This window comes from Pipistrellus kuhlii, unplaced genomic scaffold, assembly GCF_014108245.1.
Source record: "Pipistrellus kuhlii isolate mPipKuh1 unplaced genomic scaffold, mPipKuh1.p scaffold_m20_p_14, whole genome shotgun sequence".
Classification (NCBI taxonomy): domain Eukaryota; kingdom Metazoa; phylum Chordata; class Mammalia; order Chiroptera; family Vespertilionidae; genus Pipistrellus; species Pipistrellus kuhlii.
The window spans coordinates 9,662,567-9,689,967 of NW_023425449.1; the positions used below are offsets into that span (position 1 = coordinate 9,662,567).

The 27,401-nt window shown below is 38.7% G+C and overlaps 1 protein-coding gene across 2 annotated transcripts; it reads left to right on the top strand.

The window, feature by feature from the left end:
* Nucleotides 1-760: 760 nt before the first annotated feature.
* Nucleotides 761-27,401, top strand: RRM2B (ribonucleotide reductase regulatory TP53 inducible subunit M2B). Of its 2 annotated transcripts, none has more exons than XM_036436696.2 (9): nucleotides 761-972; nucleotides 9,243-9,398; nucleotides 10,658-10,774; nucleotides 11,556-11,689; nucleotides 12,355-12,449; nucleotides 17,418-17,551; nucleotides 19,701-19,805; nucleotides 21,596-21,709; nucleotides 23,936-27,401. In XM_036436696.2, exons 1-9 carry the CDS (start codon nucleotides 925-927, stop codon nucleotides 24,086-24,088), a joined length of 1,056 nt encoding a protein of 351 aa, XP_036292589.1. In that variant the 5' UTR covers nucleotides 761-924; the 3' UTR covers nucleotides 24,089-27,401. The 2 variants fall into 2 exon arrangements, with proteins under 2 accessions (XP_036292589.1, XP_036292590.1); XM_036436697.2 differs by having other exon boundaries at nucleotides 9,256-9,398.

Here is a 27,401-nt window from a genome sequence, read left to right on the forward strand (position 1 = left end):
TCTCTCCACCTGAGCGCCTTCCGGGTGGATCCTTTGTTTCTTCAGCTGCCACCGGAGGGACTTTGCTGTCGCTACCGCACAGAGACGACCTGACGATGCAGTGGCTTCCCTCAACATGACTGGGAGCTCCACCTACCCAAGCACACGCACACTTTCCCCTCCACCACGTCTCTTCCTTCGGGAGCTTCAAGACTGTTAACAGAGTGGCTGTTCCTACTTGTTCATTTGTTAACGGTGCGGCTTTTTCTCTTTTTTCTTTCTTCCACCAAGAGTGTGGCTTCCCCCTAATCACCACCTGGCACAGTCTCTCGGGACAGGCCGAATAGCGCGACAAACCGTGTTCCTGAAGCAACGGCGGCGAGACCTGCTGGGAGAGGTGGCCTGGCATGGCGGGCACCTCCCTCCGGCAGCCGGGCAGGCGAGCCCCTGCCGCCATGGAGGGCGTGGCCGAAAGCCGCAGGCGGAGTACCTCTGGGCGACCTCCTTCGCCCGCAGGCAGGAGGCGGGGCCCTGCAGCAGGGAAGGCGGGGCCGGCAGTCAGAGGGAGAGCCCTCATTGGGCAGGTGGGAGGCGGGGCCGTAGAGGGGGCGGGGACTTTCGGAGTGGGCGTGACCCTGCGGCAGGGAAGGCGGGGCCGGTAGGCACAGGGAGAGCCCTCATTGGGCCGTAGAGGGGGCGGGGACATCCGGGGTGGGCGTGTCCCTGAGGCTGGGAAGGCCGGACCAGGCCTGCGCAGGGTGAGTCCCTTTTTGGGGCCGGCGAGACGGCTGGGGCGGGCGGTGCAGGGGAGCGAGGCGGGGCCGACCGGCGTGGGAGGGTCTCCGCCGCCGGGGAAGGCCGGACTCCGCAGCCCCGCGGGCCACCTGGGTCCAGTCCCTGCTGGAGGTGGCCTGGAGCTGCCGTCGCTCTGGCGGAGTCTGCGCGATGGGAGACCCCGAGAGGCCGGAAGTGGCCGGGCCTGAGCTGGAGGAGGTAAAGGCTGCGGCCGCTTTTCCTCAGGTCCGCGGTCTCCCTGGCCATTGGGAGGCAGGTGGCGGCGGGGACTTGCCCGGTGCAGGACCGCTGTAGGACGTGTTTCCCATGGCCGTCGGAAGCCCTGCGTAGGCAGGGCCTGGAGCGCCCGCCGCGGCCTGGGTTCGTCCTCCCGGGAGGGCTGCGGCGGGAGCCGGGTGTCCGCTCCACCGCGCGGCACCCCGGCCGGGAGAGGGCAGCGCTGCGGGGCTCAGGCCGCGGCCAGGCGCACCCTCTCCTCCGTCCCGCTCCCCGCACCCCCTCCGTCCCGCTCCCCGCACCCGTCCCGGTTCCGGAGGCCTGGCCGGGGAAAGCGAGGCAGGGAGGTAGGGCAGGTGGATGGAGCGGAGAAGCGCAGGCCGTCCGTGGGATGGATAAAACGCCTGTGGAAACCGACACAGGTGGATGGGGTGGAGAGAGGACCGAGCGGAAATCCTCATCAAAATAATCAGCCCAGGCGGCCAGTTTTGCTCAGACCTGGCTCCTTAGCTGTGAATCTTTTGGGGTGTCACTTCCTTCATTTACATCCCTCACGGAGCATTCAGTAAAAGGCTTTATGCAAAGTGCCATGGGTTATGTATGGGTGCTTCATCAAACCCAAGTGGACATGCTCATTAACGTTCTCTCCTCCGCTTCTATATTAATAAAAGTACATAATGGCCGAAACCGCTTTGGCTCAGTGGACAGAGCGTCGGCCTGCGGACTGGGCGGCCCCGGGTTCGATTCCGGTCAAGGGCATGTACCTTGGTTGCGGGCACATCCCCAGTGGGGAGTGTGCAAGAGGCAGCTGATCGATGTCTCTCTCATCGATATTTCTAACTCTCTGTCCCTCTCTCTTCCTCTCTGTAAAAAAATCAATAAAATATTTATTTTTTAAAAAGTACATAATGACAGGAAAACAACCACGACTTAGTGTTGTCGGGTGGTTGACATTGTTGCGCTGTGTTGTCGGGTGGTTGACAGTGTTGCGCTGTCATTTTCGTGCCCTGTTATTTTGTAAATACTTCTCAACCGTTTGTTTCGCTTGTACCTGTTGCTGCATGTCGTTTCTTGGATTTAATAGAGTTTCAGCTCACAGAGACTTATGCTAAGCCCTACATTTCTTTAGAAAGTTGTAGATTCCAGATTTGGGACTTTATTATTTTGTAAATATTTAGCCAACTAAAAAAAATTGTAAATATCCCTCAAACGTTTTCTTCCTGTTTTTGAAACAAATAACGTTTAGTACTGATTTTCCCCTTTGAATGAGACAAGGCAGGTGTTTCCTTTCGTGCTGACAGCACCAGCCGTCATTTAGGCTAAGGACCTGGCAGTTGGTTTTTGTTTATTGTCCCTAACTGATACTCCTCCACAAAGACAGAAGCAGCGCGCTAGGTCTGAGATGGATTTTAGTGGGTATATTGTGGTCTGAAAGTTTTAAACTGGAGATGCAAGGATGCCTTAAGTCCTTGGTCAGATTTGAGCTGCAGCCTGGGCCCCCAGCATCAGAATCACCTGGAGAACTTGGTAAAAAATGTAAATCACTGGGCCTGCACCTAGTAATCAATGTTGGCAATGAACCAAAAGCTCTTGGGATGGAAGAGAAGGTGGAATGTTGCCTAGAAAAACCTCTGTGAAACTTTATTTCAGATTCTCACCACTTCACACCTAGTTGTCCCCCTCTCATGTTACCTGCTATCCCGCCCTGTGTACCATTGCCAACTTAACCCGTCATTAAACCTGGGCCTCCGTGTCACTCCCTCCAAGTAAAAACTCCCCAGTGGGTCTCAGTTCCCACCCAAAATAGGCTCGACTCCTCAGACTGCCAAAGTCCCATTCATGCTGCATTTTCGTGCTAACTGCCCTATCTTCATTCAGGTTGTCCTTTCCACCTCTGAGCGTTTCAAAAATCTAGGGTGTTTTTCTAGCTACTACCAAGATCTAGGGTGCTTTTCTTTCTGAATTCATGGATATCTGATTAATCTTCCTAATGCCATGTTCATGTGCATTGCGACTCAGGAATTTTCCACGTCTGTCCATAGACGTGCTTTTCAAATTGTGCCGCACAAAGGATGCCAGCAGCCGGAGGTTGGGAGCAAGTGGGGAGTATGAGAGTATGAGCCTCCCAGCTCCCCAGATGTTTGAAAATCTTGGGCCCACAAAATTCCTAACCTCCTTAGACTGATAGCCAGAGGGGACCCTTTACCAAATGCCTCAATGGCTCAGCTGTTGCCCCTTTAGCCAGATCAGATCTCGTCTGCCTTTGCTTTGCATCCACTTCAGTGGGTTTTAGTCCCAGCTGGCTCCTGTTTCCTCATCTCCCCTTGCTGTAGGCATGGTCCTCAGCATGCCGCTGCTCCGTACGATTCCCCTGGATCACATGTGTCAAACGCAAGGCCCGCGGGCCAAATCCGTCCTGCCAGGCCTTGCAATGTGGCCCACACCGCGCTGTCATCACTGCACTCCGCTGCGTTTCCATCACAATGACAGTTTATGACTGTTCAGTAAACCATTCGGCCCGCGATTTAGGCTGGATTTTAGATTTTGGCCCCTTCTCTGATTGAGTTCGACACCCCTACCACAACCCTTCCCGTGGTGACTACCAATGGCATCTTGATCTTATTGGGGAAGGAGTGGAGATAGTGCCGCTGCCTACCCCAGTGTTGTAATTTCAGCTCTCCACTGGATATCTTGAAACTGAACCCTTTATCTTTTTTATTGACTGAATTGATTTTTTTTTAAAGACTTTTATGTTTGCAGCTTTTTATTCTTGGTGTGGCTTGTGTTGGTGGGGAGAATTCACTCAAATTAACTTTTGTTAAACATCTAATTAGAGAAGCAAGAGTTTTTGCCAGATTTATTCCGCTATCCTTCAGGTGCTGAGCTCTTTGTATGTGTCTTAAATCAGTTTTCTTCCGTGTTTCTACTGTTGATTTCCTATTTGGGGCAAGAGATGGGGAGTGCAATGATTTTTAAATTGTTCTCTCCACCTCCAATTTCCTTTCTAATCTAACCACATTTTTACAAATGTGATCTTAAACACAGATCTGATAATGTTTCTCACCTGATTAAAAACTTTCAACAGCTCCCAATAGGCTGCATAATAAAGGCCAGATGCCAGTGTTATATATCAAAGCAGATCACTTTGACTTGCTCCAAATTTTTTTCAAGTGAACATCTTAATATTCATTTAATATGCAAAATAGACATATCCACCTTGACCTGAGATAAAGCCTAGAAACGGAGTACAGATTTTAATAGCTGAAAGCGAACTATTTTTTAAATTTGTTTTGTTTCATTTCATCAAAATGATGACACGGGTAAAAAAGTGTCAAAACAGTTGCATCAAAATGGCTATAGGGAAATAGCTGTGGCAAAATTCATGTGTATTTGCATTTAAGGCCCTCCCATGGCTTTAACAGCTGGGCCTATTTTCCAAACAAAATTGTAAGCGCAACACTGATTAAATCCACTTTTGTATATCTTATGAATGTAATTTTTTAAAAGTAAACATATGTAATATTATACATCAATTAATGGAATATTGAGGCTGTTTTGATGAACCTGCTGCTTTGCTTTGGGGTGTAGATGATAGTTGCAGATTTATACCAAACTTAGCAAACAATTTCTTTGTATATTTACCAGACATTCTCTTAATAAATTTACTGCTAGCCAGATCTGTGCATTTATCAACCTGTGGGCTGCTCCCTGATGCATTCACATAATTCTGAGTTTTACCTTAACCATCCTCATTTGTCTTTATTTCTAGTCCTCTTTACACCAACTATACTTGTAACTATTGTAATTTAACTATTTTATAAACTAATACTCTATGAGTATGAAAAGAAAATTGTTTATGAAAACTTGAAAGCTTGGGAAACTCAATAAAGATAAGTTGTTAAAAACAAAATCTGTAGACTTAGATTAAAAAAAAATTGGTGATATTTATAAAAGAGGTAAGGGTTCTGCCCTCAGATTGCTCTATCTTAAGTAAGTTAAAACTAAAAATCATAGGTGATGCATCATAATGTGTTTATGCCAGAAAAATTTGGGATGTCAATCAGTGAGCTAATTTAACAACAATAACAAAAAGCTTTGGCTTTATAAAAGATTAGTAAGTAAGTGTAAGTTACATGTTATAAGCTAAGGCATTGTCTTCTGATTTCTTACTTTAGCCTATTTTTAATGACCAGCTTGATTACTTTGAATAGGAGTGTTTCTACTGTATTATTGGTACTATTGATATTAATGTTTCTTTTTCCTTTTTGGGGGTAGGAGAAGGGTTACAATTTATTTTGGTTTACTCCTGAAAAATAGATACAAATGATTACAGGATATTTTTCAGTTTTTGCTGTTCTCTCTCTCCCTGTTTTTTTTTTTTTTTAACTGCCTATCTTTGAGTCTTGTGGTATTCGTCAGTTAAGCAGCGCTAGCTAGAGAAACTTTCATCTGAGGTTATCCCCGCCCCCAAACACAAACACACAGAAGGAAAACGACAACCTGGAAACACAAGTTCATGCCTTGGTAGTTCCCTTGCGGTACAGTAGAAAACAATTTGTTATGTTTATTACTATTTTTAAAAGGTTGAAAACACATTTAAAACTGAAGTTCTAATGTTTGTGACGCTAGAGAAATCACAGTTCTTCAGAGCACATTTGGAAAACACACTTGGGAAGTATTCTCTGCTTTCTTTCTGATTTCATCTCCTTCCATGCTCTTCTCCCCCCCCCCCCCCCCCAAGGTCCAAATTTACAAAGATTCTTCCAGTGTTTAAAAAATGTTACATGCTCTTAGGCCTCCCGCCCACCCCCTTTACATTGCTTTCTCTTCTAACACATGGCTTCCTAGCCCAGGTCCATAGAGTCTAGAGCTTTGGAATGTATTCATGACACTCCTGACATTGCATTACACATTTGTGGATTTTTCTAAGCATCATGACAATAAGCAATATTTCCATGTCATATCTAGCTCTCACTTCCAAGGTTTATGTTGATTAAACTTCATTTATTCACATTGCAAAATCTTTCATACTACTCTTTTAATCCAGTTTCTTCTCTTAACAATCCACGCATTATCAGGATGGAATAGGAAGAATAAATGTACAAACATGATTTTCATTCTCATTTAAAGGTACAAGTCTTGAGCAGTTTTCATAGAGCCTGGCATTGATCAAATGTCTGTCAACATTTAAAAACTCTTAAGATGCTTGGTGTGAGAGGGTTTCTGCTTATGATGTTCTTCTCAACTTCCATAAGGCCCACATAGCAAATATAGTGAAGGTGAAGGATTCTAGCTCTGTAACTCAGTGACAAAACATATTTAAGAAAGAAAAAGAGAAATGCAGAATCATATCAAAATGCTAGGAATTATGATAAAAGCACAATCTAGAAGAACTAATGGAAGAACAACTGGACCTAGATGAGTTTGAAATATCTGTTGACTGCAGACTTCTGCCTTTTCAATTGGGCTTTAAATTAGAAACTTTTCTAAGAGTTCTTTATGTCATGAATGAAAGTTCCCTGAGGGCAGTCATGGAAGATATTGATTGATCAAATAATAACCACTATAATAGTTTTTATTTTTTAAATATAGAGAGCCTTTAAAAGGCCAACCAGAAATTATTATGTTCAATAATAACAAAGTAATAATTTTAAAAGTGTATAGCACTTGAGAGTGTGCAGAGTATGCAAGTATTATCTTTGATTTACAGATGATGATGCTCAGATTAAATAACTTGCCTGAAAACATGAATGTGCATATTTTAAATGAATACAATTGTATATTATAAAGAGCAGTCTAGAATAAATTAGGGTTATTTGGTTCACCTATAGAGGTGGCAATTTCCAAAATGTTTATGTTCAGTCTTATTTTTATTGTCTCATTCACCTGTGAAATATATCCCCATCAATGCTTCGTAATTTCATTACATATATTAATTTTAACCTAGTAAAAGGGAAGGCAGATGCATTTTGAGAAAGTATTACTCTGTAGATTTTTAAACTTGCATCCGTTAGAAACCACTGCTTTAAACCTTACCAATTTGGCTGTGTGTGTTTTCTTTCTATCTTTTGTACCAGCTTCAAGTCACATTGGTTCTTTCAACTTTATTTACAAAGAAATTATTTTTCCTAAAGTCAAATTTGGTGGTTTCCTCCTTTGCCAGTTATATCACTACCACTTTATTGAAGGAACTTTGCTTAGTGGGAGATAGTAATGTATACTCTTCTTTAGGCTTAGTTCATTTCAGAGTTTTGAATTCTGGTTTTTAGATAGATAGAGGCTGACCTTCCTCTAGCTGCTGTCCATGCATTCAGAGGTGTAGCTTAAGGCAAGGTTTTGAGTTCAGACATATCTCAGTTCTAATCTTATTTCTGCCACTTATTAGTTGTAGGATCCTGGGTATGTTATTTACGTCCTTCAAGATTTAGTTCCCACCTGTAAAATGGAATAGTTTTCTACGTGTCAAAGTTCTACAGAGTAAGCGGGGTAATGAATATAAAGCATCCATGTGGTGATGGCTCAGAAAAGCCCCAGTGCCAGACCCAGAGGACCTGCTCTTAAGCCTGCCTCCTGTTCTGGAGCCTAGAACTGCAGCGCGTCAGAATCTCATGGTTCTCTGGAGACTGTACGCCCTCAGTGGCAGCACTCATACACACACATTAAAAAAACGAGACCACTTCCATTTTTAAAATTTTCTCTAATGTTTCTGGAATGAATATCAACTAAGTGCCAGGTACTATCCTAGGCTCTGGGGATTCCACTAACGTAAAGTTGGTTTTTATTCTCAAGAAGCGTAGTCTAGAGGAGACTATAGACACATAGTAGGGAATTAAATTGAAGTGAGTGATATGCTATGTTGGACTTAATCCAGGCATTTAGGGTGATGGAGGGGAGAAAAATGGGGGTACTCAGAGAAGGCTTGATTTGAGTGGCCATTATTTCACTGATGTATTGTGGCCTTTCGTTAAATTTAAAAAATTCTAACAATATTCAGTAACCTGAGCCCAGGAGAAAGAGAAATTAGCAGCCCATTCATTCACTTTATTAGCTAATGCTTATTGACCTTTTACGCTTGACATAGTACTACAGGAGCATCCCAAGAGAGAAGAACTAGTTCCTACACTCTGGGGCTTTTGTGCTCTATCTGGAGAGGCTTATATCTTCAGATAAGTAGTTACCAAATAAGGCAGTCTATGCTGCAATGTCACATGTGCGAAATGTGTAAGCCCACCTCTGTTTGTGTGGTCTCAGGCGTTGATTGTGGGCCTTTCTGTCACCTGGTCTTGCCTCTGAGCCTCAAAGCTTAAGCACACTTGATCTGGAGAGGTAGGACTGATGGAGGCAATGAACAGGAACATAATGTCCTGGCCTGGTACGGAATTTGAGTTAGGAGTCCAGAATTGAAATGTATTCCCGTTATCTCGGTTTATATACGTTTTAGCTTATTTGTATATACTTTATATATAATCATTCTCATGGACACAAAACTTTTCTGATACTCTTGCTGTCTGTTTAAAAAAATATATAGTGCTCTACCTTGTGAGAATGCCATGTTGCTTCCAAGATGGTATATATGTAGGCATGTGTTCCTCACTGTATTCCACAGAGCTTTGAGACAGCCCACAATCAGACTATACGCAGTAAGTTTAACATGTAAATAGCAATAACAAATTGGAATATGGGCAGCTTCAGACTGTTCTATATGTTGGTACAGAGTTTTTAGGTAAGATTATATTTCAGATAAAATTAGGAAAGAAAACATTAAACTAAAAAAAGACAAAAAGTTTGTAACAGTAGCTTATTTCTATCTCTAACGAGCATTCTATCTTTGAGAGAGGAACAAAAGGGAACTTTTTGTTCACAAACTTAGAAATGTTCCCTCTGTAACATTTATGGGTCTAGTTTTGTGCTATTCCTCAAACTTAGCATTAATGACAATAATTTTGTTCAAGGCTTATATGTGCCAGGTTCTGTTTAAAGCACTTTTAATCATCAAAATTAATTTGATGATCACCTGTGAGAGAGGTATTCTTTTACTGATGAGGAAACGAGGCTCAAAGACGTTAAGCAACTTGCTGAGATTACACAACCAACCAAACATTATTCACCAGCTGCGAGGTGACAGCAAGGATTCAACCCAACCAGACTGGCTCCCAAACCTATGCTGTTTCCCCAACTCCCTCAGATGTGTGTTTAGATATGAATGAGGAGATGTCTACACAAAACGGGTGTTTGTACTTTAATTTTCAAAGAGGTTATCTTCAGATCCCAACGAACATGAAGCGAAGTCAGATGAAGAACCACTCCTAAGGAAGAGTTCGCGCCGATTTGTCATCTTTCCAATCCAGTACCCCGATATTTGGAAAATGTATAAACAGGCACAGGCATCCTTCTGGACAGCGGAAGAGGTGAGTGGCTTCGCCTTTTGTCAGTGAGCATGTTCTGTGTTGCAGTGTTCACATGTTACAGGACATCGGAAAAAACTGACATTGTAAGATACATTGAATAAGATCACTTGTATAAGATAATGTTTGAAATTACTGAGATTAAATACAGTTTTGCCAATGTTGGTGTTTAGACTAATGTCTATACACATGATTTCTACCACAAAAATGGCATTTTAGTTTTCCAGATTTTTACTTCCAATATATTTTAGGACATTTTTCTATTTTTAAAAAGACTTTTAGTTTGCTTTGATCAAACTTGTCTTTACTTATGGTCAGCAGAATAAGTAAAATGGCAGCTATAGCCATAAAAAGAAAGGGAAAGGTTTAGGGACCCTAAAAAAATAAATAAATAAACATGTCCGAAACATTTCTATTCTCAGAGGAAGTCATCTTATAAATTTCTTTACCATCCAGGTTTGTGACCTGCCTGGCATTACTTCTAGATATGAAAAAGTAGATGAGCCTGCATTAAAATAGCAGCTATAATTGCTTAATTATCTGTCTATATATAAATGCCTAATTATCTAATGCTATTGTGTTATATAATCTGATATTTATTAAATAGAATGTTAAAGCAACAGCTGCTGGAAGTCATTGGTTTACTCACCTCAGTTCTTTCTTGACCAGTTTCTATTCTTTCTCCTGCCTTTTGCCCCTTTTTTAGTTCCAGTGCCACTGAATTATGTTTCCCCCCAGCTTTATTGATATACTTGCTATGTAACATTTTTGTCAGTTGGAGGCTGCCTTCTTGCTGTGTCTTCACATGGCAGAAAGGGCAGTGGAGTCCTCTGGGCCTCTTTCATAAGGGCACTAATCTAAGGTGACCAGACATCCCACTTTTGGTGGGACAGTCCCGATTTCTAACAATCTGTCCCCAGTCCCGATTCGGGACTTTTTTAAAATGCCGTGGGGCTGGGGACAGATTGTTAGAAATCGGGATGTCTGGTCACCTTACACTAATCCCACCCATGAGGGCATCACTCTCCCTAATCACCCACCTCCGAACACCATCACTTTGGACATTTCAGCATAGACATTTGGGGGTGATGGTGAACACAAACATTCAGTCTGTAGCAGTGATGTTAACTTTTTTTTTTTTTCTTCTTAAAGACTTTCCTGCTAATGAGATGAACCTCCTTAACTTTGAGGTGGAAGTTAGTTTTCCAAATATTTTGAGAATTTGACTTTAAGTAAAAATGTTGAAAATCTTTTTATTTTAGGTTGACTTATCAAAGGATCTCCCACACTGGCACAAGCTTAAACCAGATGAGAAGCATTTTATCTCCCACATCCTAGCCTTTTTTGCAGCCAGCGATGGAATTGTGAATGAAAATTTGGTAAGATTTCTGTTTTATTTTACTTTTGTTCCCAGTTAGCAGTTGAATGAGGATAATGGCAGTAAGATAATTAGACTGAACCTAAACATTTTTGTTTAGGAAGTGAACTTGGTGAAGCTTATTTCTTGAATTTGTTTTTCTGCCAAAGTGTCAGAGGAAAGAATAGGTTTCTGTTATTTGACCAGCACATCATTATATCAAGCCTCTTGTACCAATTTAAAATGCGTAAGCATGAGTTTGATTTTTATTCTTAGATGTGGGCCCTAATAAAGAACCTGCACCTTAACCCTTCTGGAGCTCTGTAATAAGCTCTGGGTTCTGGCTGCCGATTTTAAACTTGTATCATGATTGGCCAGGAGGCATGCCTTCTTGCTAAAGAGAATAAAGATATATGAACTTTTATCATTAACTGGAGGGGCTTCAGTAGATCTACTATCGGCTGTTGGAGAAAAAAAAAAAAAAAAGACAAGGTCAGTTATACAAAGTGAAGTGATTATTTTTTGGTAGATGTTCTACAGTTTATTTGTCATTATGGTCAATTTCCCTACCTCACAGATCAATTCATTTAATTGCTTAAGAATTCATTATGCAGCTAATTTATTGTGGAGGGTTGGTAAATAGTACTGCTTAAAACAATCCGTGAGCACTTTCTGACCTGTCCGGGGCATGGCAGGCAGTTGTTTCGGGAGAGTTCTGCCGTCCCTTAACAATTCTGATTGGATTTGCGGTGTTTAACGAGAGCCCACAGAGTTGGATGTGCTTGTTTCCCTTGTTTTCATAGGTGGAGCGGTTTAGTCAGGAGGTGCAGGTCCCAGAAGCTCGCTGCTTCTATGGCTTTCAGATTCTCATCGAGAATGTTCACTCGGAGATGTACAGCTTGCTAATAGACACTTACATCAGGGAGCCCAAGAAAAGGTATCACTGGGGTTTTATTCATAAAGTTTTATCATATTGCTTGGTTATGTTGAGAGCAGAATTTACTCTGAAACAAAATGTCAGGGAAATATTCAAATATGGATGTTTAAGAGTAGAATGTTTTCTATTGCTCAATAATGTGTTCACTTAAAAAAAAAAAAAAACTTGTATAGAACCTGTTGATCTGTGAGCACATTCTGTGTATTAATTGAATATCATAATTAATTGGTCTTATATCAGACCAGATCCAAACCACTAATTTGAATTTTACTTTAATTTCTATATTTTATGGATATGCAGAAATACAGAAAAATTATAAATCTGGTAGTAGACCATAGAGTTGCAATTATATCTGATTAGCCAATGAACATTTATTTTGATTAATAAAAACACGTTAAGCTGAAACCACTTTGGCTCAGTGGATAGAGCATCAGCCTGTGGACTGAAAGGTCCCAGGTTTGATTCCGGTCAAAGGCATGTACCTTGGTTGTGGGCACATCCCCAGTTGGGGGTGTGCAGGAGGCAGCTGATCGATGTTTCTCCCTCATCGATGTTTCTAACTCTCTATCACTCTCTCTTTCTCTCTGTAAAAAATCAATAAAATATATTTAAAAAAAAAGAAAAACATGTTAATAACTTTTCCATTAATTATTTTGTTTTTACAGGGAATTTTTATTTAATGCAATTGAAACAATGCCATATGTTAAGAAAAAAGCAGATTGGGCATTGCGATGGATAGCAGATAGAAAATCTACATTTGGTATGTAGTTTTATGTATATCCAACTTGCTTTGAGCATTATAATACTATTTTACCTGGTGTAACTGTCTCAAAGTCTCAATGTGCACCTTTATTAGAATAATTCTTTCTAATAATTAATTAGAAACCAGTATTAAAATAATCTAAAACTGTCCTGCTCAGTTGGTCGGAGCATTGTCCAAAAGGTGGTGGGTTTGATTCCCACCAGTCAGGGCATATCCCCAGGTTGTGGGTTCATCCCCGGGTGGGGCAAGATCAATGTTTCTCGCTCTTTCCCTTTCTCTCTCTCAAATCAATAAAGTTATTTAAAAAAAAAAAATCTAAAACTGTATCTATTCTGTTTAATAAATTGAAAGTAGAAAGGCTAAAATCTCAATCTTAAAGCAGTCCACAGTTTATATCTGCTGTCAAAAAATGTTTATTTTTAAATTTAAGGTGAGTCAAAGTCTTACATTCTTCAGGAAACAAATATATAATTTCTGAAAAACTCAACTAGGGCAAGGTACTGTTTGCAGGAACAGGCTTATTTTTCACTGTTCTGGATAAGTTGAAATTCAATAACTTTTTAAAGAAGTGATTAACACTGTATCTTCTATGTAGTAGTTGCTCAGTAAATCTCTTTAAAATTAATTAAACTATTCAGATAATTCATTTGAATAGCTGTGTCTTATTCTTATCTATTTTATAATTTGTAGTCTTTACTTTCTGGTTTTAATTAAAATGTGGGTAAACAGATCTTGAGATTTTTTATTTCAGGACTCATTTGTACACTTAAAATTTTTTGAGGACTCCAGAGTGCTTTTATTTGTGTGGGTTATTGATATTTTCACATTAGAAATTAAAACTAATAAACTTTAAACATATTAATGCATTTTTAAATGAGAGTAACCTGTTAGATTTTAACATATTTATGAAAAAACTATATTTTCCAGAAAAGAATTAGTGAGAATGGCATACTTTTTAATTTTTGCAAATCTTTTTAATGCCTGACTAAATAGAAGACAGCTGAATTATATCTGCTTCTATATTTGCATGATGTTGTTTTAGTTGAAACGTACAAAGAAAATCCATCCTCATTCAGATATGCAGTTAGAAAAGGGAAAGTATTTTACTAGGCTTTTCAGGTTATTATGGTAATGCCATGTAGCATCTGCAAAGCACTATATCCTCATGAGAGAATGGTAGTAAAAAACATAAAATAGTGCCTTAGCATCATTAAGAAAACAGCTTTGACGCCACAGACCTTGGTCTATGAATTTCCAGCGGCCCCTGGAGCACGCATTGAGAATCCGTGATGTAGTGTAAGGTATGACAAGCTTATAATGTACTAGGGTGGAAACAGATATGTTTGTGTTGCCTTCAGTTCATTTTAAGAATGAGAAAAGCAGTGATTCTAAATGTGCATAAAAATCACTGGAGAGTCCTAACCAGTTTGGCTCAGTGGATGGAGTGTTGGCCTGCAGACTCAACGGTCCCAGGTTCGATTCCGGTGAAGGGCATATGCCCGGGTTGTGGGCTTGATCCCTAGAAGGGGGCATGTAGGAGGTAGCTGATCAATGATTCTCTCTCATCATTGATGATTCTATCTCTCCCTCCCTCTCCATTCCTCTCTGAAATCAATAAAAATATATTAAAAAAATAAAATAAAATATTAGGATGGGTAATTACTGAAGGAAAATTGAGAACAGGCAAAAAAACAAACAAACAAAACAAACAAACAAAAAAAACCAGACGCCAAAAAAGCATGTATTTCATGACACTGCCAAAGAAAGCAGCCTAGAAATACAGAAAATTAGAGGAGGGTGCAGCACCAGAAACTCCATTTAAATTCTCTCTATTGCTTAGTCTCAAGGCAAACTCCATTTAGGGTTCTGAGTGAGAGCCTTGGGGGAAAGAACGTGGTCTAAAATGGTGTAGGAGAGTGGAATGGGTGGTGGGAAAGGAAAAAGTGAAGAACCGCAGTGGTGGCTCTCTTTGGGGGAGGAGCTAAAAGACACGAAAACATTGCCTCGCTTCGCCAAACACCTGTATTTCCTGTTAACCGGCTGGGGAAGTGCAGTTTTATGAACTAGTGCCACCTGCACCGTTAGTGCCTTTAGCGTGGTGAAGCTGGCTTAGGGCTCTGCTAGTATTTTAGGTGATCTAGTAGGATGCAGTAGAGCAACTGTTCTTTCCTTACATCCAGACTCTTCAAATCCTTTACATTTAGCTAAAGAGAACATAAGAATACTCGTTTAAAAAAGCATTAGCTTGTTTGAAAGTTAATGTTATAAGGAGATTCAACTTCAATAAAGCTAAAAATTCTTAATTATGTATGTGCTTAGTTTTTGAAAAATTGAGATATAGTGCTTAATTTTAAAAAATTTAAAGAACTTTAAAACATTAAACACATAGATTCATCCTCAATATATGTAAAGAAATTTAATCTTAAAGCTTATAGTTATACAATCTTAGTGCATTGCATCATAGAGGTCAGCCTCATCTTTAATATATATCCCATTTTTCATCTCTAAAACAAATAGTGAGCCTTCACATTCATTATAACTTATAGAAGAAATGTTTTAGAAATCTCATTTTAGTCCACATCTAGTCATGAAAATTTGTAAAAATATCCCTTATAATCTTTTAATCTCCAAAAAGAATAACTTTCTATTGTATAACTATATCTGTTATGATTTTCATTCTTTAGCATACACATGAATGCACATCATAGTTAAAATAATTTTATTCTTATTCACAACCTTTGTATTAAATTATAGTCTCATTCCTTTATAGATAAATGTCCATATGACATAATCTTTATGTAATGAAAGTGTATCAATTTTAACTCCTCATTATCTTAATAGTAAAATGAAAATAGAGTAATCTATATTTAAACTATGATAAATCTCCATATTAAAAACATAGGTAGTCTAAAGTTCCATTTTTGTTTTCCAAAGAGTAAGCAGAGCATAGTGATGATGATTATTATATATTTTAAGATTTAATTTTAGTTCATTTCATATATATCACACTAAAGAGTCTTCTTTTGGTAGTTCCTTCTACACAGTATGTTCTCAAGTGCCTAATTAATTTATATTCCTTTTTTTAAAAAAATATATTTTATTAATTTTACACAGAGAGGAATTGAGAGGGACAGAGAGTTAGAAACGTCGATGAGAGAGAAACATCGACCAGCCTCCTCCTGCACACCCCCACTGGGGATGTGCCCGCAACCAAGGTATAAGCCCCTGACCGGAATCGAACCCAGGACCCTTCAGTCCGCAGGCCGACGCTCTATCCACTGAGCCAAACCGGTCCCGGCTAATTTATATTTCTTATGCTATTTTTTCAAAGTGAATTTTTAAATTGTATTGATGAAGGAAATACTATAAAATAAAATACTATAAAGGTTTTTCTGGTATTTTGGGCTAATCATAGATACATATTTGATATAATCTATCTGATTTGGTTTGTTTATGATAATCAGGGAAAAGAACAAGGACAAACCAGAGCACTATTTAGAGACAGCCAGCAATATTTAAACTTAGTCTTCTTTCTTTTTGGGATTAAACATTATAATGACATTTGTTTGGGAAGTTATACATATTTATTCAGTTTTTGCATCAAGTTTTAGCAATTGTATAATGTCTTTTATCATCTAGTACTTATTTAGTTTCCACTGATGTAGATCAGGACACAGTTATTCAGAGCCTGCTGCTGTGTATTTGGTCTCCCAACAAGTACTGGGAGACCAACTATGATGTCATCTGTGGTCTTTAATTAAAGTTCTCAGTTGCCTTTGTTTTACAGTCTTATAGAACAAACTTTTCTCCCTAGACAGACATATATACATATTTCAAGTGTGCAGTGTGGCATAAGGGGCTTGAGAATGATCTTTTTGTTTTTTCCATTTAAAAAATATATATTTTTGTTGATTTCAGAGAGGAAGGGAGAGGGAGAGAGAGAAACATCAATGATGAGAGAGAATCATTAATGGCTGCCTCCTGCATGCCCGCTACTGGGGATTGAGCCTGCAACCCAGGCATGTGCCCTTATTTGGAATCAAACCTGGGACCCTTCAGATGCACTATCCACTGAGCCAAACAGGCTAGGGTGAGAATGATCTTTTGGGTTAGACCTAGAATCATCCCCAAGGGATAATATTGCAGATACGCTGCCACTAGAGACAGGTGAGGAGATTGGCTTCTGCAAAGTCCTTTCCTAACAGTGAGGGACCTTTGAAATTGGGCCTTCTATATTCAGCAGAACACAGTACTTTTCCTATGTGATGGGGCATTTTATCTGATAGATACCGTTATACTTTTCAGCTGAATTTATCTGTTTTTCTCTAACTGCAGATGCAGGGCAATGATTTTGAAATGTTTGTAGCTAATCTGTTAGATAGCTTAGATTTCTAAAAATATAAACCTCAGTGACCTCCCTTCTCCCAGCCACAAAGAGGGAGACATTTGTTATAAAAGCCATCTTCTGCTCTCCATTCTTGAGACACACACACGCACACACACTTACTGCACTCACAGGCATGCGTGGTACACAGATACATCACCTCTTCTTTTTTAGTGTAAAAGGTTCTCCTCTGTCTACATACCAAGACCTATAGGAGACTTCAGTGTTTGACATAGGATTTGAAGTAGATATACCTTTCTGTACTTTTCTGCTATACCCTGTTTCCCTGAAAATAAGACAGTGTGTTATATTAATTTTTCTCCCAAAGTTGCGCTAGGTCTTATTTTCAGGGGATGTCTTATCTTTCCATGCACTAGGTCTTATTTTCGGGGAAACACGTTAGTAGGTGGAGGTGTCGGATTTCCTCCTAAGGACTCTTGGCTATTGCACTAACTTGTTGATTTTGTTTCTGGGCAGAAAAGTTATGATATTGTTATAAAAATATGTAAAGTGTGTATGTAGCTTAAAAATGTCTGCAACATATAATATTTCATACAGTGAAACTAGTTTTTGTCTCCTAGGGGAAAGGGTGGTGGCCTTTGCTGCTGTAGAAGGAATTTTCTTCTCAGGATCATTTGCTGCAATATTCTGGTTAAAGAAAAGAGGTCTGATGCCTGGACTCACCTTTTCCAATGAACTCATCAGCAGAGATGAAGTAAGAAATGAAGTATTCTTCCATTAGTATTTGTGTTTATACTTGACTAGAGGCACAGTCCCGGATCCCTCGGGGATGTCTGCCTGGAGATGGGGCCTAAGCTGGCAGTCAGACATCGCTTTCACAGTCTGGGGCTCCTGCAGCCTAGGACCCCTCGCTCCTTATCCCGCCTGCAGTGGAGGCAGGAGAAACTCCCGCCACCGCTGCGCTCACCAGCCAGAAGCCGCGCGCTTGCTGCTCCTTCGTGCTGCCTCGGAGGCGGGAGAGGCTTCTGCCATCCCTGTTGCACTCACCAGCTGTGAGTCCGGGTCAGAGGACGTCCTCCACCCGCCCCATGGGAGTGCACTGACCACTAGGGGGCAGCTCCTGCATTGAACACCTGCCCCTTGGTGGCCAGTACATGTCATAGCAACCAGTCATTCTGCCATTCGGCCTTTTATTATATTATTATACTAGAGACCCAGCGCGCATGAAATCATGCACGGTTAGGGTCCCTGAGCCTGGGCTGGCCTCCGTCACATGGTTTCTGCTGCCCTGAGATGCTACATGAAGCTCCCCACCCCAGAACGCTCCACAATGCTCACAGCCCCTCGGCTGCTCTGCAAAGCTTGCTGCCGCCCTGCGAGGCTCACCGCTGGGCGCTCCTCGAAACTCCCCCACCCCACCACCGCTCCGCGAAATTTGCTGCCGCCTGAGTGACTGCTGTGCTAAGCTCACAGCCACCCCAAGAGGCAGCCCACCACCATCGCTCAACAGTCCCCAGTCCCACCTCACCACCAGCCCCCCTCATGGTGAGCAGCTCAGGGGCTGGGGGAGAGGAGGGATCCAGAGGTGCTCCATGCACTCCATGGTGACCGGTCGCCTGTTCAGTCGAGACGCCACCTAGCTCTTTACATAAAACTAGAGGCCCGATGCAAGAAATTTGTGCAAGAGTAGGCCTTCTTCCCCCAGCTGCCAGCACCGGCTTCCCTCTGGCACCCAGGACCTGGGCTTCCCTCTCAGCCCCAGCTTCCATCCATAAAGGACTTCTGGTCTAACTAGCATATTATGCTTTTATTATTGTAGATAGTTTTCAGGTACTTGTTGATGTATTTAGAAAAACCTAACATATTCTGATTTGTAATCCTTTAAAGTGTCTGTGTCTTCCTCTTCATCACCCTTTGGTGGCTTACAAAATTGTTGTTTTCCTTGTGGCTTAGAAATGTTAATCGCCTCTGCCTTAGTGTGCTCTGTTAATTTTATTTGGAATGCCATCATCTTTCTATATCTCTGGCTTCCTTCTCTTTTTCTGTTTTGACTTTTTGAAATTTTCTTCTGTTGTCTTCAGCTTTAGAACATCTGTTCTGTGTTCATTGTGGGTTAAATTATTGTAGGTTAATCTCCTTGCTCTGTTCTTCAACTATTTAACATTCTATACCATTTCTTATATTTGCATAACCATTCTGTTCTCAAGGTATTTCACAACTTTTTCTTCTTTGGTTGAGTTATTTGCAATGTCATTTCATCTTCAAATGGTATGCTTAATCCTTCACTTTCCATTTTCATTGCACTAAACTCTTTTTTGACTTGAGCCATTCTTATTTAATATAAATGACTTCAAAATCTGAGTGTTTCATCTGTTCTTTAAATACTTTTTTCAATCTTTTTAAAAAAATATATATTTTATTGATTTTTTACAGAGAGGAAGGGAGAGAGATAGAGAGCTAGAAACATCGATGAGAGAGAAGCATCGACCAGCTGCCTCTTACACACCCCCTACTGGGGATGTGCCCGCAACCAATGTACATGCCCTTGACTAGAATCGAACCTGGGACCTTTCAGTCCGCAGACCAACGCTCTACCGCTGAGCCAAAACAGTTTGGCTCAATCATTTCTTAATTTTTTAGACATTAAACATAAATGAACTTTTATATAGTTCTTCTTGTTTTGTTTTCCTTTCCAAAATGCTTTTGATTGTAGGTTTTTGTTGTTGTTAATTAATTCTTCTTTCATGTTGATGAGCTAAGATTTGCTGGCACTGAACATTTTTTCTTTTTTCTTAATCTTTCTCCCTTCTTGCATTCCTAGAACCTATTCTATATAACGCCTGACTGTGTGAAAATAGCTGATTAAACTTTTTTTTTTTTGACATTTTTTTCTTCTGTTTTAGGGGCTTCACTGTGACTTTGCTTGCCTGATGTTTCGATACTTAGTAAATAAGCCTTCAGAAAAAAGGGTCAGGGAGATCATTGTTAATGCTGTTGAAATTGAGCAGGTAAGCAGGGAAGCTTATACATGATTGATTAGCACATCTCTCTCTGAAGTTTGTATCATTCTATTATTAGGTTGACTCATATGAAACTGCCATTCTGCAGGTAAAAATAAAAACCAACAATTTTATATGGTCAATCTGACAGTGCCAATAGATAATGTATTACAACTATTATGTCAGTCTATAACTTGGTTTTATACATTACTTTATGTATATAAAGTCCATTTAAGGACTGTTTTTCCTGTCTCATTGACCTGTCAAATTTTGTGCCATAACAAACTATTTTAATTATTCTAGCTTTATATTTTTAGATTGTTAGCTGTTAGAGGGAGGCGATGGTTTCTTGTTTGTTTTGTATTCTCAAAAATCTAGCAGGGTATCTAGCTAGAAGCATGCACCAGATGCACCAGATGCTTATAGAATGAATAAATTAGTGAATAGTAAAACTCAATTTATAGCATGTAACAATCTGTGACTAGAAAGATCTGGATGCTCCACTTAGGATGTGTTTTATTATTTGAAAGAACTAGTTTAAATGTAAAACACATTTTTAAAAAAATGTTTTTAAATACTGAATAGTTAAACAGCCAAACTTCTTATATTGGAAGGGGAAAAGATAAAAATAAAATACATTCTGATATCTAATCATTTTAAGAACTAAATTTAGATGGTTAATGTTTTTATTTTTCCTCTATTAACATTTTGCCATTGTCTATTAATGTAATTGGTCTACATTTTATCTTCCAACCCTCTTCTAGTCTCGTTTCTTTGTTAATTGAGTTTTCTTTCTTTTGTAATGTCCTTTCATGATGTTCTCCAGAATGATCATCTTTGGTGAATATTTTTCTACATATTTCAGAACAAAGTATCTCCAAATATCATAATTTACCCTGGCTGGGTAGCTCAGTTGGTTAGAGCATCCTCTCAGTATGCCAACATTGCGGGTTCATTCCCCGGTCAGGGCACATACAAGAATCAACCAGTGAATGTATAAATAAGTGGAACAATAAATTGATGTTTCTATCTCTCTCTCCCTTCCTCTCTCTCTAAAATCCATCAGTATAAAATTTAAAAGTACTACTACCCTGTTTCCCCGAAAATAAGACAGTGTCTTATATTAATTTTTGCTCCCAAAGATGCACTAGGTCTTATTTTCAGGGGATGTCTTATTTTTCCATGAAGAAGAATACGGTACACATTTATTGTTAAATGAAAATAAAGGAAATGTATTACCTGTATATGGTACGGTAGTACGGTAGTTGTCAAAACAAACTAGACAAACTGTGAATCCTACAGTATCAAGAATGTACTCATTTATTCAATGACAATCATGTCATCATCTTCTGGAACATCATCATAACAATCCAATTCCTGAATTTCCTGGTGAATTTCTTGTGAATTTCTTTCTTTCAGAATCAGTGGACCAAATCTCTCATGTTTAGCCTAGGGGGGGGCCTTATTTTCGGGGGGATGGATGTCTTATATTTCAGTCAAAAGGAAACCTGTAAGTAGGTCTTATTTTCGGAGGATGTCTTATTTTCAGGGAAACACGGTAATTTGGTAATAAGTTTCCATTTATTTTGGCTATTTGAGAATGTGAAATAATGTGAACAGTAAATATCCCAAACATTTTTAAACAAATTTTTGCCATGTTGAAAGAATTTAACCTAGTGTACTTCCCTTGGACAAGATTAGTGACTTAGAAGATTAATAAGACTAAAACTGTCCTTTTATTTGGAAGATACATAATTATTTCATGTTCTGTCTTTGTACTATATTCTATTTTCTCTCAGGAATTCTTAACAGAAGCCTTGCCAGTTGGCCTCATTGGAATGAATTGTGTTTTGATGAAACAGTATATTGAGTTTGTAGCTGACAGATTACTTGTGGAACTTGGATTCTCAAAAGTAAGATTTTAAAAATGTATGACTACTAAGCTAAAATATTATTGTCAAATGAGGTGACTAAAATATTACATTTCAACTGAAAGCATTTGTAACACTAGCTTTTAAAATGTCCATTGCATTGTTTTGCATGAACAAATTGGCTTTGCAAAATCCTTTGAAACTTAAAATAAAATTCATAACAAAAGTAGGAGGCTGACAAATCTTAGAACTAATAAGCTCAATAAATTGTATTTTCTTATAATTGCATGTATTTATTTAAAATAAGATTATTTTTAGATAATTGTATTTCATGTGCACTTATGTGTTTTACCCTCATATAAATCTCTATGTGTCTGTTGTAATTTGGGGGTTAATACTTTTTAAAATATATATTTTTATTGATTTCAGAGAGTAAGGGTGAGGGAGAGAGAGAAACATCACCAATGAGAGAGAATCATTGATCGGCTGCCTCCTGCACATCCCACACTGGGATTGAGCCCACAACCTGGCCACACGGTTCATAGATCAATTCTCTACCACTGAGCCATGCTAGCTGGGCTGGGTTGATACTTCTAAATAGGAAATAGTTATTATGATGACATTAACTATCATAACTTACTCTTTGAACTCAGTTGTAGTTATTTCTGTCATTTTGTTTATCAGATATAATGTATCTGAGTTTTATAAAGAGGTGTGATTTTTCACATGATTTAGCAGATGGAGGTTGCAGCCAGACTACCTGAGTTTGAATCTTGGTTCCACTACTTTCTAGCTATGTGACTTAGGCAAGTTGCTTAACTTTTATCTCAGTTTCCTATCCATAAAATGGGGATGATAATAATAGTACCACAAAGGATTGTTTAAAGCACTTAAAATAGTGTAAAGGCACACCTAGAGGTCATGTTTTATCCAACGTACTTTACTGTGTTTTGCATCATGGTAATTAAAAATTATAGATTTTGATTTCTTAGCATGGAAATGTAAGTTTAAATTGTACTTAATGAGAAGCCTTATGAAATTCTTGATTCTGGGTAATTACCTTTTTTGGCTATGCATTTATATTCTGATAACTACAAAAATACTATAAAGAGTCAGGTGAGGGCAAGGTTTTTTAAGAGAAACTATTTATCCTATATAATAAAAGGCTAATATACAAATCAATCAAATGGTGGAACAACAGGTTGCTATGACACATACTAACCACCAGGGGGCAGATGCTCACTGCAGGTCAAGTGTGCTCCCTCCATGTGGCAGCGCTGGCTTAGGCCCACTCTCCAGCAGTCGGACTTTTTTAACTTTTTAACTATGAACACCACAGATAAGAATATATTCAAATAACCCAATTAAAAATGGACAAAGAATCTTAGTAGTCAAGAAGACCTTTCTCTAAAGAAAATTTACAAAAGGCCAATAAGCACATGAAAAGATGCTCAGAATCATTATCAGGTAAATGCAAATCAAGACTACATTAAGATACCATTTCACACACCTTAGGGCAGATCCTATCCAATAAAAGAGAAACATGCAAATTGTTCGTACCTTCACTATACCCACAAGCCACGCCCACCAGCCAATCAGGGTGAGTATGCAAATTAACTCAACTAAGATGGCAGTTAATTTGCATATCCAGGCACACAGCGAAGACTGAAGACAGCATAGAAAGAATACTCCTAAGTTAAAAAGTCCTCTTTTATTGCCCCTCATGATTTATTAAAATGTTTCACAGTTTCCATCAAACTATATCTTCAAGTCTGCTTCTTGAATTGAGAAGCAATAAAAAAGCTTCTTGTCAACATATGTTCCATTTTTTTTGGAAGGGTCACTATGGATAGAATTTATTCTGTCTTACCTCATCAGTTCCTTAACTGATGTGATTATTCTCTTATGGAACTAAGAAATATTTAGGTCTACACTACATTGTTGAGAATTTATTTTTCTACTACCGTGTTTCCCCAAAAATAAGACATCCTCTGAAAATAAGACCTAGCGCCTGGAAAGATAAGACATCCCCTGAAAATAAGACCTAGCGCAACTTTGGAAGAAAAAATTAATATAACACACTGTCTTATTTTCGGGGAGACAGGGTATGTTTAGGTTACTACCTTATGGCAATACCTGTGAAAAATGTCTGTAATATCTGTGGTGTCACAGGTGTTAGAGACTTGAGCTGTGTTATCTGTTGCTCTTCTTGTGGGTTATAATTTGGTTTCTTCAGAATATTTAACAACATTTCTTTTTTCTTTTCAGATTTTTCAGGCAGAAAATCCCTTTGATTTTATGGAAAACATTTCTTTAGAAGGGAAAACCAATTTCTTTGAGAAGCGTGTTTCAGAGTATCAGCGTTTTGCAGTGATGGCGGAAAACACAGATAACGTCTTCACCTTGGATGCAGATTTTTGAAACCCTTCCCTTATCTAAACTTATCATTGGTAAACAGCAGTCTATTTTTCTCTGCTTTAAAAAATATTAAAAAAAAAAAAATTTTTTTTTAAGTATCTCCTTTAAGGAATTCCTAGGAGTTTTCTTAAAAGGAAATTCTAAACCAAATATCAGTCCATTTGGATCTGTAGGAATACCCTCTAACTTTCCAGTTTAACAACCAGAGTGTGACCTAAATGCTTTTGTTTTGTTACCGAAATATAAGATGGCATCATGTAGTGATTAAGATCTTGAGGTGAGGTCTCAGATATAAATTTGAGATTCTGTCCTTACACTTGGCAAGTCAGTTAATTGCTCTCAACCTCAGTGTACTTACCTTTAAAATGATTAGAACAGCCCTGGCCAGTCTGTCTCAGTTGGTTGGAGCATCATCCCATTAATCAAAAGGTGGTGGGTTTGATTCCTGGTCAGGGTATATGCAGGAGGCAACTGATCGATGTTTCTCTCTCTCTCCCTTCCTCTCTATAAAATAAATTAAAAATAAAAATAAATAAAATGAGTATAATAGTAGGTCCTAAATTCAGAGAGTGAATGTGAGGATTTAGGCACAAAATAAGTGCTTAGTCAGTGCTACCACCACCACCACCACAACTACTGCTATTACTACTAGTACATATTATTATTAATAGTGTTAATTGCAATGATATTGTGATAAAATGCTCCCATCTCAAAGTAATTACAATTCTAGATCCTAAGATCCAGAGTTAAATCTTAGGATTTTTAATGTTTGAGGAAGGATATAAAGAGTTCCTAAAGATAATAATTCTCATTAATTTGAGAGTAACTTCTTTGAATTCCTTGATATATGGACTAAAGGAAATTTAGTTCTTAGTTGCTTTGGGCAGGATACTTATGGAGTGGAATCCAGGAGGTTATTATAATAGTTGGCCTTATGAGCAAAATGATTCTGCTCCTTTAGAAATTATAAAGGGGTAACTATTGCCAGATGTAACCCTGGAATGTTTAAAACCAGGCGAATTAGCTAAACTAGCATTTCCCAGAGAGTGTTTGAAGAGTTATTAGCCCTCTAGATATTTTGTGGGGTTCTGTGGTCAGAGTTTGGGAAATGCTGTACAGTCTATTCCTCTTTACAGTATACACTCAGTACATCAAAGACTGAGAAATTCTGTAATATGTAAACTTATTTCCCTCTGCATATTCCAAATGTACTAAACACAGATATGTTTTTCATTTGTTAATATCTAACCCGACTAACATTCCTCAGGACATTCTTCGGAAAAAGCTGGCCCTGGATAATTTTAATACATAGAAGAAGGTCTTGTGGCTAAGCCAGAGAGAACCTGCTGGGGTTATGAGCCATTTCAGATTTTTGCCAAGCTGAGTAATGTGCTGTGATTGGGCTCATCTGTATTTAATACTCTTAAAACTTTTTTTTTTCTTTTCTGTTGTGAGATGTAGTTCTTTTAATGGAACTGTGCATGCTGCAGGATAGCAGATGGTGCAGGAGAGGGAGGAAAGACCAGAAGCCAAGCTCTCTGAGCAGTCTGCCCCTCTTTACAGTCGCCCGAGCCCCAGCAAGCAGTGGGGTGCCCTGCTCACAGCATAATACCAGGTCATAAAATTCTGGAAGCTCAGATTTAGAGATTTCCTCTTTGTATAAATTTTTGCTCCAATAATGCCACAACTAATTGGCTAAAATAGGACGTGCTCCAGTGGATGCAAAAGGAAATGACTATAACCTTATTTGTTAGCATGATATCAGAAACTTGAGATATGAGGCTATGATAATACCATTTGTTTGTTCAGTGCTTCATAGTTTGCCAGGTGCTTTTAACATCACATCTTTTGGTCTCGCAACAGTGTTCTGAGGGTGACAGAGCAGCTAGTACTGAAATTTTACCAATGGAAAGAGCAAGGCTCAGAAGTTAAATGACTTGGCCAAGGTCTGTTCATAGTCACTGTCCCTACAATGTAATTTTTTAAAGGTCATATTTCTTGTATTTAGTCATTTGTTGACCTTCTTGATTTGATTTTGCCTATTTTCCCATTAAAGTATTATATTAAGGTATCAAAGTATTAAGGTATCATATACATTAATTAAAGTATCAAAGTATCATAAACATCTTAACTATATTCCGGTAATATGTTCAAATATATTTACTACCATACAAAAGCTTTACATTTAAAATTGGTAATATCTGTAATGATGGAATGGAAGAAAAATAGTCCATATTTACAGTCCATATATCCTTTGTTTTGAATCCAAATTTTTCTCATAGGTAATGACAGGTGCCTTAATATGAAGCTTATTTATAATAGTAGCAATAAATCTAACTGTATTGAGATGAAAAAATTTTAATACTGAAATACTGGATTTTTAATACACTGGTGTATTATATTTGGTATTCTATACTCTTTCCCAGGCCTCCAGGTTGCATATTTATTTATTATGTTTAGTATTTTGGTTCTTAGTTTTGAAGGAATCGAGAAATTATGGAACTTCTTTTTAGTATTATCTTGCAGGTAAAGAAAGAAAGAGTATGTTTACAATTTTTTAACAGCACGTGTATTTAAATCATTGCTATAGCAGTTAAAGTTAATTTTTTTTAGGAATATAAAAACTGGTAGTCTTATGATATATTGCATTTATTTTAAATGTTTCATTTTAGTATGTAGAATCATGTCTTAGAAGGATTTGGGGAGACAGTTTGGTCCAGTGCTTTCAGACAGGGCTGTTTTACTGTCCAGTTATACAATAATGAACAATTATTATTACAATACAAGCTTACCCCAGTCATGTCTTTATATATGAAATTTTTACAGTTTCATTTTGGAAATTCAAGTTTTCTGCTTCTTTTGCCATTTTGTTTTTCATTTGTTCATTAAAAAAGTGGTTATTGAGAAAGACAGCAGCTTGCCTATTTAAAAAATAAATTATTTAATTATCATAATCTTGCATTTCACATTTAATTATGCTAACATCACTGTCATAGAATTTCCAAATTGCATTTGTGCAGATTAAGCTGAGGGTCCACTGTCACTAACTAGTTTTCAGTGATAAAGAAGGGCTGACATGACAGCTAATGGAGTCCTCTCATCAGTTCTTAAGTTTTTGAACTAAGTTGAGTGAATTGGTAGCCGAATCAGCAGAGTCTGCATATGTGGTACAGAAGTGAGATCTGTATGTCTTTGTTTGAAGTGCTCTGCTCCTTTTTAGCTGTGCGTATGAAGGGGAATCGGACATTCCTGAGGCTGTACAAAGAAAGAATTTAAGCCTTCGAATTAGGTTATTTCTGTTCAAGAAAATATAGGT

Excerpts from the sequence above, each read along its gene's own strand:
- RRM2B (XM_036436696.2), top strand. The coding sequence starts at position 925 with ATGGGAGACCCCGAGAGGCCGGAAGTGGCCGGGCCTGAGCTGGAGGAG. Across the intron at positions 9,399-10,657 it reads CCTTCTGGACAGCGGAAGAG|GTTGACTTATCAAAGGATCT; the intron begins GTGAGTGGCTTC and ends TTTTTATTTTAG. Across the intron at positions 17,552-19,700 it reads AACTCATCAGCAGAGATGAA|GGGCTTCACTGTGACTTTGC; the intron begins GTAAGAAATGAA and ends CTTCTGTTTTAG.